The sequence below is a fragment of the Cloeon dipterum genome, chromosome 2 (genome assembly GCF_949628265.1).
Source record: "Cloeon dipterum chromosome 2, ieCloDipt1.1, whole genome shotgun sequence".
NCBI classification, from domain to species: Eukaryota; Metazoa; Arthropoda; class Insecta; order Ephemeroptera; family Baetidae; genus Cloeon; species Cloeon dipterum.
In genome coordinates, this window is record NC_088787.1 from 9,702,508 (window position 1) to 9,711,725 (window position 9,218).

General features: G+C 38.9%; 3 protein-coding genes across 3 annotated transcripts in view; 1 reads left to right on the plus strand and 2 right to left on the minus strand.

Moving 5' to 3' along the window:
* Positions 1 to 650: 650 nt before the first annotated feature.
* On the minus strand, positions 651 to 5,307 carry RSG7 (Regulator of G-protein signaling 7). The gene is made up of 11 exons (XM_065479614.1): positions 4,775 to 5,307; positions 4,339 to 4,486; positions 4,165 to 4,271; positions 4,061 to 4,112; positions 3,781 to 4,004; positions 3,224 to 3,510; positions 3,053 to 3,166; positions 2,486 to 2,608; positions 2,233 to 2,419; positions 1,729 to 1,821; positions 651 to 1,410 (listed from the first exon to the last, which is right to left on the minus strand). Exons 1-11 carry the CDS (start codon positions 4,871 to 4,873, stop codon positions 1,339 to 1,341), a joined length of 1,506 nt encoding a protein of 501 aa, XP_065335686.1. The 5' UTR covers positions 4,874 to 5,307; the 3' UTR covers positions 651 to 1,338.
* A 2,170-nt stretch (positions 5,308 to 7,477) lies between these two features.
* Positions 7,478 to 9,218, plus strand: part of LOC135936700 (protein YIPF1) — a 32,247-nt gene continuing 30,506 nt past the window's right edge. Inside the window, exon 1 of the mRNA XM_065479615.1 lies at positions 7,478 to 7,531. The gene's annotated coding sequence lies outside the window, so the exon portion shown is untranslated. The remainder of the gene's footprint in view (positions 7,532 to 9,218) is intronic.
* Positions 7,752 to 8,949, minus strand: LOC135936701 (cysteine-rich protein 1-like). The gene is made up of 3 exons (XM_065479616.1): positions 8,783 to 8,949; positions 8,314 to 8,466; positions 7,752 to 8,011 (listed from the first exon to the last, which is right to left on the minus strand). The coding sequence occupies exons 1-3, from the start codon at positions 8,820 to 8,822 to the stop codon at positions 7,968 to 7,970; spliced, it is 237 nt and encodes a 78-aa protein (XP_065335688.1). The 5' UTR covers positions 8,823 to 8,949; the 3' UTR covers positions 7,752 to 7,967.

Sequence of the window (9,218 nt, forward strand, 5' to 3'; positions counted from 1 at the left end):
AAGATTTATTAATATCTAGTGTCAATTAACTGTTCACTAATCTACCGGTTTTTCTTTTTGGACGCAAGTGCCGCGGCTGCGACTCGCGTTCTTTTAATTTAATGACTGCCCCACTCTCCCCCGCGCGCTTGAAGGACAGGAAATAAAATTCTAATTACTCTCCCGGCGACGACTGGGAGTTACTCAAGCATATGAGCTTTTTACATAAAAGATGCGACATATATGGGGACCAGGTTGGCCAGTTACGAAAGAATTTTTCCTGCGAAGCGACGCCGAGATATTTAGGGCCTACCCTTGGACAATCACGTGCGCTCATGGCAGCAACTTTGTTTGAGCGAAATTGTTAAATGAGATGACAGGTCCACTTTTTTTACGAGCGTGTGTACATTCGGTTGGAGGACAAGAGCATTAACTTTTGTGGACACAACCAAATTCATTTTACCAGATGACCTTGCTGTTTCTCCCATTTTTTTCTTTGGGAACCGGCGAGAACATACCTGACTCGATTTCGGAGGGTCAGACAATTAATAACGTGCATTCCGCGGAGAGTTGAATAATCACTACCTGTTGCTCTTGCGAAAATAATGGCAAAGTGACTTGAATGCTGGGTTCATTTTTCTGAACTGGCAAAAATAATACGATAAAATTAATACTTTTCCCTTTTGCTGTGTATTATTGTTTCGTTATACATAAATCTTCACAATATTGTTGTTTCATCTTCAAACAGTACAATGTTAACAATTCCGTGTACACAGTTGTTGGAATTTGGTGGCACGAGTAAAATTTTGCCTGCGAAGCCAATGATTTCTTTTTGCGCGTGTTTTCCATAAAATGCATTTAAATACCCGTAGATCTGCTTTTCATGAAGAGAGCAGCCTTAAGATTATTTTAATCTTTGGATCCACTTAGTATGCTTTCCCGCCAAAAATGTAATACAGAGAATGAGTGAGTGAGAGAGAGAGAAGAGCATGAAATTCAGGAATTAGAGGAAAGAACACTTAGAGAACAGCAGTTAAATGCCTTTTGGGTAATAATATACGTGAACTGTTACCAGCATCTACAACACTTAACAGTAAGGAAGATTTTTCCGCTTTTTGTTTAACACGATTAGCATCATCTGTCAGTATTTTCGCAGTTTCATAATTATTTGCAGCGTCCGTTTTTAAAATAGCTATACACATAAAATTTTGCGTTTTAATTATTGCATCGCTTGATATATCGCTTTCAACATTGAAAGAGAGGGCTTGTGTGTTGGCTCTACACAGAAGATAATAAAATAACACTTATTTTCTTCTTCTTTGGCATCAAAATATTCAACACTGGAGTGTTCGTCGGCATCTAGGTGCTCGGCACCAGGGTGTCCTTTCTTCCTGTGAAGTTGACAATCGATCTAATGCCCTTCACCGACGTCTGCAAAACAAATTTTGAAAAACAATGAATTATCAGCACAGGGCTGATAAAGTATAATTATGAAAAATGCAGGATACTGAATTTTATCTTTTTCTAAAAAGATTCCGGTGAAATCAAGGGAAGGAGAAGCGTTTTAATTTACGACTCAATGAGGCAGTTTAATTTTTACCCCATATGATCGTTTAAAAACGATTTAGAAAAAATATTTCTTATACAAGAAAATCAGCATAATTTTAAAATAAAAACTGATAAACCAATGGGGGAAAATCAGGCGATAAGAAAATGCACCTGAATCAACATAATTAAATCCGCACTCACCTTCTTTTTTGATCCAGTTAAGAAATCCTTGTACATTTCAGATCTTAAATATCGCTGGTAGCTATCAGTTCTCATCAGTTGATACACATGGGCCTGTAAATCGGTTTTGGCATCAGAAATCAGCTGATATTCTAGATTGGTAAATTTTAATTAGAATTGATTGCACCTGACTTCACAGAGTACAAATTGAGGTCACTGAAGAGCTTAAGATAATGAATTCAGAGTGATTCATTTCTGCTAGCCAGGATTCGCCAATTTTGCAAAGCGCAAAAATGCATCACTGGTTTTTAGCACAAAAAACCAGCTGGAAAAGCCCACCAGTATAGGGGGTTTCCACGTTTTGATATTTAAATTAGAAAAAATATTAAAAGCTCAAGAATTTGCTAGCTATTGAAGAGAAAAACTTTAAAATCTGTAAAGAATGAATGAAAAAATGTGTCAAAAATTCTCTACGCTGATAAAATTATCCCGAAATTTTCAAGAATTATTATTTTTTTAAATTACCGCAGCCACGTCGTAGCTCCACCTTGACGGGGTGGCGATGGCTTCTTTTGTCACTTCAAGCGACCTACAATCGATGTTGACGGAGCACTTGGCGTCTTGAGTGAGAAACTCATTCCAGATCAATTCAACCTCAGAAGCCACCTGCGACAGTGGCAAACTCTTCAGGTTCTCCACAGCCTCCCAGAATCTTAAATAGAAAAAGAGATGTTTTGGGTTTATCAGGGTACCTTTTAATTTTGAATGCAAGTCTTACTTGAGATTTTCTCCACTAAACTCCTTGTCCAGAAATTTGCTAAAGTGCTCCCTGCCAGCAGGGTCCATCAACAGCTCTTTCAAGCTGAAAGCCCATCTTTTCACTCTACGGGCTGAAACTTCTCTGTAATGATTAATTTTTGTAATTAGAAAATATTAAACAAGGAAGAGATAAGACGGTCAAAGTAACTGTTCAATTGTTAACTAAGGATTGCATGTCGCTGCTAAATTTCAACAGCAAAAACGGCATTTTTTACCGCTTGTTTTCACTCTGGAAATAAATTATTTTTGATTCTTTCTTTTTTAACAGCGCAAAAACAAGAGTGTGGCATTGAACGGTAGATTTTCTGTGAGGTTATTTAAGTTGCTAAAAATATAACTGCCAAATGACCACTTGATTATTTTGTATATATTTAATTTAATTTCAACCATCAAAAGTCAACAATCTAAAATAAATTTACAAAATTGCCGTTTTAATCATAAAAAATTTAAATCATTTTCTAACAGAGCAAAACATTTAGCAGATTCAATCATATGTTATTACAAAAATTCAGAAATTTATGCTTACAACTGTTTCTCAGGATCCCACATCTCTAAACTCTCAGAAATCCAAGGGTTTGGCAACTCAGGAGGGGTGAAGAAGGGGTCGTACTCATAATATTGCTCGTAATAGGAAATGTAGCTGCAAAATTTCAACATAAGTTACATTATGACATCTTTAAATTGCTGAAATAGTCACCTTTCCGCTACTTTGGATATCTTGAAATTTCTCCTATCGATTTTCTGGCGTAAAGTTTCGATTTCTCGCTTGACAACAGCGACTGGGTCTTTCTGCGGCTCGGCGTGCGCGGTGGTGGTGACCGCGGCGGACACGCTCATGGCGTTTATCACGGCCGCAGCCATGTTGTCCATCGCAAACATCGGGCCAGAAGATGGTTTCGTGATCTGCAGCGACTTCTGCTGGCTTGGTTTGTTCATGCTGCATGCTTTTTTGATGTCCACCTCAGTCGTGTTCACACAGCCAGGCTGAAACATCAGTTAAAAATTTGAGATTAATTATTTTTATGACAAAAAACGAAAATGTTTAAAAAAAAAAAAAAAAAACACCAATGGAATTTTGGGTTAATGTTTAGGAAATCAGAATAAGAGCCTTAAAAAGTAATTGAACAACTTAGATAACTCCTAATTCCAATTTTTATACAGCAGTCAAAAAATAGGGCAGTATTCATGTTTGTTCTTTTAATTTATTTAAAGAAATAAACAATAATACGAAAATATTTTATTGAATTCACTTACCACAGGTCTGTGTACGTCCCAAAATGCTCTTTCCTGCGAGTCAAGCACCTTCCTCTCCAGTTTGTCGCGTTTCTTGTCAACACGGCTCTGCGCTTCTGCCTGCATAAAAATAAACTCCCATTTTCTCGAGAACATTTTCTGCAGCCGGGCGAGGTTCTCCGCCTCAAAATCAGACAGCTCCAGCCGCGCTTTGTTCTGCATGGTTCTCTTGCACAAGTACACGGCTGGAAAAACACAAAATTTAACATAAACATCTGCAAAATTATTCACCCAATCTTACCATAATCTGTATTTTCTGGCTCCCAACAGTTCGATGGCCAAAAATACGGAGTCTGAAATTTAATAGGTTGAAATTTTGATCTAATTTTAATTTCTAGAGCACACCTGGAACCTGTAAAACGTTCCATCATTCTTCACTGTTAAAATATGATCGTCAATGGGGAAGAAATAGCCATGTGAAGCCATAAGATGAGCCAAGTGCAGCGCCTCGTCTGCAAAATAAACATACAAGGCTCAACAATCAAGATCTGACACGAGTTGCTGCTGCTCGGCTCTTACTTTGATCATCTACATCCAAGTTTTTAATCATCCAAGCTATCAGATCTGATCCAGTGAACACAGAGGGGATTTTGGACATGAAGCTTTTCACGGTCCGAACTGGAACACCAGTTGATTCATCTTGCATATGCTCAACAACCTTTTCCATCTGAAAACAAATTTGAATTTTCTTTAAAAATGTGTATGAAAATGTGGAGCTGTGTCAGTTCCACAGAAATAAGACAACAGATCCAGGCTCTAACGAGGTAAGAGACTTTTGCACTAAATTCCCTTAGGGTCGTTGACCAATCAGGTGGTGCATTGGAAAGCAGTCAATAAAATCAGCATCAGGTGCGAGCCAAATCGAGACAAACAAACCGCGCAGAGCGCTTGATTCCGCGAAAAGGGCGGACGGGGTTTCGGAAAATCAACAGTAGAGCAGAAATCTAGGACTGACCTTTCGGTAAACAATAATATTGGGCGACTCGTCGGCGTTGGAGACGCAGGCGACGGCCAGGGGCGACTGCTTGCTCGTCTCCGGCATTGCTATCACCATTTTCTCGGCCCCTCAGGGCCTCTCGCGGCGATTTCGGCCGGCGGCAGCCTCGCCCGGGTCGCTGGGCCGCCTTCCGGGGGCCGTCGGTCTTTTCAAAGCCCGCTTAACCAAGTGGATTAGGCTGCGAATTATCCAATCACCCTCTTGCCACTGCCATTTTGCGATTTCACGTCGACTGCCGAACGCAGCCCCGAGCGAGCAGCGCGCCCGCCCCCACCCCAGCCAAAGGCGCAAAAGTTCAAATGCGCACCAGCAGCCCCCGGGGCTCGAATCGACCTTTGACACCGCTTTCCCGCACGCCTCATCGCGCGGTTGTGCGCCCAGGGGGGCGTGCCCGTCTCTCGCCTGCAGCACCCTGAGAGGTAGGCAACCTGCCGAGGAGTGTCGTACAGATTTAAGGCGACCGAGACTGAAAAAACTGGCTGTAAACCTGTCAGCTTTTGTGATTGAATGAGCTGCTTCAAATCGGAGTTAATACCGGTAAATATATTTTAGATTTAACCGCAACTTCAGATCACAATTCATTTTGCATTGAAGGAGCTCGCTGCTTGGACAGGAAAATAACCGGGATATGAAATACCGGTTTCTCTAAAGTTCATCACTGGATCCGAACAAAGCGATCCAACTATTTCTGCCGACAGGTGGTGGTATTTTCGCTTTACCCGCGTCTGAACGTGTTTCAACTTGTTCTTGACAGTATGCCAGATTGTGTACTTACCGGTCGCATCTCTCTGTTATTTGGCGATTTTAACCTTAATTGTGGTGAATTTACGGTGTTTAGAGACGTTACGCTGTGTTCTATGACTTCTGCAAGAAGTGCTAAGCTTTGAGAAATGGTGAAAAAGACTTTTAATTTAAGCATGTTCATTTATTTCTAGTCCTTGCGTAAGAACGTGTAAGTCCCTTAAATGCTATAGAAAACGCAGATTTTTTCAAGGTAGTATTGAGAGATGGGCAATTATTCAATAATACTGCATTTTTTTATTGTGTCTTAGCGTTGTGACTTTTGTGACAAAAAATTTAAATAAATAGAAACTTTTCATATTTTTTGAAGAAAAGCGTAGAAAAGAGTGGCACTGTTGGTATTGGTATTGGTACCAATACTAGGTGCGAATAAGGGCTGGCTGGTACACTTAATTTCGACGATTTTCGCATAAACACCATAAATAAAGTGTTGAAATTTTTCATTTTTAGATCATTTTTCGAATTGGGTAAGAGAAGAGGGACTGCAGGAGGGGTCTTTATATCGCATTCGCACAATATTGAGGTGGGAATAAGAGGTGTTTCAATGATGTCGAGAGTAGAGTCCTTATATTATATGACTATATAAGGACTCAAGTCGAGAGGTGCTCGAGTTGGTTTTCTCAATTCCAAACTCCAAAGATGTTAAGGATATTTTTGTGTTCTTTTATCTATCCAATTACTAGACAAAAGTTATTATTTGTTCATTTGTTTACTCTCACATTTTAGTCATAATACATCAATTATAGTACAGTTTATTGTTTAGATTCTTAAGTATATATTTCGTAATTGCTGTGAAAAGTGTTTCAACAGCTATACAAAATATCCGATGTTTTAATTAAAAAATTACTGAAAGCAGGGTAACTGCATTTAAACTGAAAAATATGACAGTGAGTACCTTAATTCTACCTTCCTTAGGCATCTTTCTACCTAAACAAATATACTACAGGAGGACAAAAAAAACTAATGAAGTGATTTAATTGATTTAAAAAGGCTTCTTCCATGATAGGTGATCAACATTATGGCTGGTTTAAAAAATTTAACTATTGGTTTTTAAAGAAAAAATAGAAAAAACAATAAATATTTCGTATGTACTTCATATAATGTGACAAAATGTACCTCTTATACAAAAATTAATTCAACCAAGCCAAAAATTCGATTCTTTCTAATTTGAGCGATTTCCATAAAAGTAAGCCCATTACCACAAACATGTTCTGAGGTGAAAATAGAAAGTTTGTGAACCTTTTCATAAAAGCTGCTAGTCAAGAAGATTAAGTGGTGGAGTGTTGCCGTGAAATTGATTTGTTATTTGTTATTACCATTGAGAAACAGCCGCTGTACAGAGCGAGAATGTTATGATATTTATTTTTTCTTTGACAATTTTCCCAATTTTTAGCCAAACTATTCCTTGTTGTTCGCTTCTGGGAGTAGCCTAGCTTTGTCAGTTAAATTTTATCATCTATATAAACAGTTAATTGCTTTGCGAAAGACCTAGTTAAAAAGACTTTACGTGTTTTACATAATTTTTTAATATATAGAGGTGTTTTTGATCTAACACTTCCTTCGTCATTCATCAATATAAATTTTGCCACACATATCTTGTTCCTATATCAACTCCCCTCCCCATCTGAATTGCTGAACAAATTGTTGTTTCTGTTATACATTTATGATTTAAAAATATAAGAAAAACTAGAACACTGCAATCACGATAATAAGGGTCATTCATGACATACCTTTCTCAGTCTTTCTTTATTTTAAACTTGTGCGATTAACCATTTGATTAAAAAAAATCCCCTAATTTTAATGCTAATTTTTATAGATTCATCGGTCTAAATTGCATTCTATATTATGGTCGTGTTGCAGTTGCAGGCAGCAGTTGGTTGCAGGAGGAATTTGTCCTTTGGTGAGCCATAAATGGTAAGCTGCTTTGATTCTATTCATTAAACTTAATTAGCAATTCCCGTTAAACATTCAGTTGTTGCCTACGACCTACGACGCCGCGTTTTGCATGACAATTTGTTGGCGCAACAGGCGAGGTATTCGCTTCCGTGTGAGAAATCGATCGCACCCGCGGCGAGAGTCAAACAAAAATGAAGACAGTTTCGTGAGCATGGAAAGTGTTTGAAATAAAAGCGCCTTCTTTGTCGTCTTGGAATGAGGTCGGCCGAATATGGCTTCGTTTGTTTAATGCACTGTAGTAGTAGGCGAAATGACGACACGCATCGTGACTTTGCTAGCTGATATTATAATGTCGTATAAAATCGTTTCTGCGGCGGAGTAGCGTCTCCTCAGGTATGCTTGTAGTAATAAGTTGACTCGGTGGACTTCTGAACGGTTCATGAAAACATTATTTTTACTTCTTGTACACGTAGCTCTCAGTGCCGCCTCTGCCAAAACCTAAAAAATTCATTAACGTTATTTTTGTTATTCTGGGGGAAAAAACAATTAAAAAAAGTTATAGTGTAAGCAGCCAGTCAATAAAATTTTTTAAAAGTGCGTCAGCATAAGATAAAAATGAAGCTATCTTTTTTTTAAATTCAACTCCGTACCCTCAATTCAAATCAGCAATTACGACAACGAGACTGCTGGTGTTTCCCTCACTCAGTAAACACTTATTTGAACGAATTATCAGTTCAATTTTTTTTCGATCGCGTGTATGCTACATAATAATCTTATCACGAAAAGCTGACTAAATTTACCGCCGGGTCCGAAGAGGGCACCGTAGCAGGGTTTGTTGCAGTAGGGCTTGCCCTCGTGCTCGGCGTGGCTGCCAGGCGTCAGCACTTTGCTGCATTTCTCGCATCGCAAGCAAGCCGAGTGCCAGTCCTTGCCCAGAGAAGTTTTTCTCTCCGCTAATCACAAGAGCAATCAAATCAGTTTCCGCGTCATGACCGCAGCAATGAGACTTAAAATATAAATAGTTTCAGCATATATTTATTATTTACACGTCATATTTAGTAACATTTTACAAGCACAAGTAATTAAAAAATCGTAAAAATTACACTTCTGTAGAGATGGGTAAAAAATTATGGCCACACGTTGACCCTAATCCATATTGATTAAAAAAACCGGTCTTTAAATTTCAATATATTATAACAAGTGGTTCAGCACGTATACAAATATTTGAGAACACGTTTAGACAAGGGGAAAAGAAAACAATTTGCTCACCAAAATAAACTTCCTTATCACACTTGGGACACTTGGGCATCTTAAGATCGGTGTGTTGTTGGTGTGTGCTCTGCTCGGCTCGGCTGAATACCTGCGAGTGCGCCGCCGACAATGGAAAGGAGACTGCTTTAGCTTCGGGGCCTTCCTCTCCACTGTAGTTCCGTGTGCAAAAGAAAAAAATGATGTGGGCAGGATGTTTGAAAGAAGAGAGAGTTATCAAGTTGTGCTCGAGGTGATGTCATCTCTCTTATGCACCCGACAGGCCGAATTTAACACTTGAAATTAGTGACGAGCGAGGGGCGATTTTTAAACTTAAAGATGCCAATCGAGACTATTAACCGCGACTTGTGACAGTGACATTTTTTATCAGTTTTGAAATGGACAGACCCTGCCAGGGTTGCATTATTTGCTTACCACCCGGTTTTTTACGGTTTTT

Coding starts and splice junctions, on each gene's coding strand:
- RSG7 (XM_065479614.1), bottom strand. CDS start 4,873: ATGGTGATAGCAATGCCGGAGACGAGCAAGCAGTCGCCCCTGGCCGTC. Junction 3,511..3,780: donor GGGACGTACACAGACCTGTG/GTAAGTGAATTC, acceptor CTGATGTTTCAG/CCTGGCTGTGTGAACACGAC. Junction 1,822..2,232: donor GGAGCTACGACGTGGCTGCG/GTAATTTAAAAA, acceptor ACCGATTTACAG/GCCCATGTGTATCAACTGAT.
- LOC135936701 (XM_065479616.1), bottom strand. CDS start 8,822: ATGCCCAAGTGTCCCAAGTGTGATAAGGAAGTTTATTTTG. Junction 8,467..8,782: donor TGATAAGGAAGTTTATTTTG/GTGAGCAAATTG, acceptor TCTTGTGATTAG/CGGAGAGAAAAACTTCTCTG. Junction 8,012..8,313: donor TGCCCTCTTCGGACCCGGCG/GTAAATTTAGTC, acceptor TGAATTTTTTAG/GTTTTGGCAGAGGCGGCACT.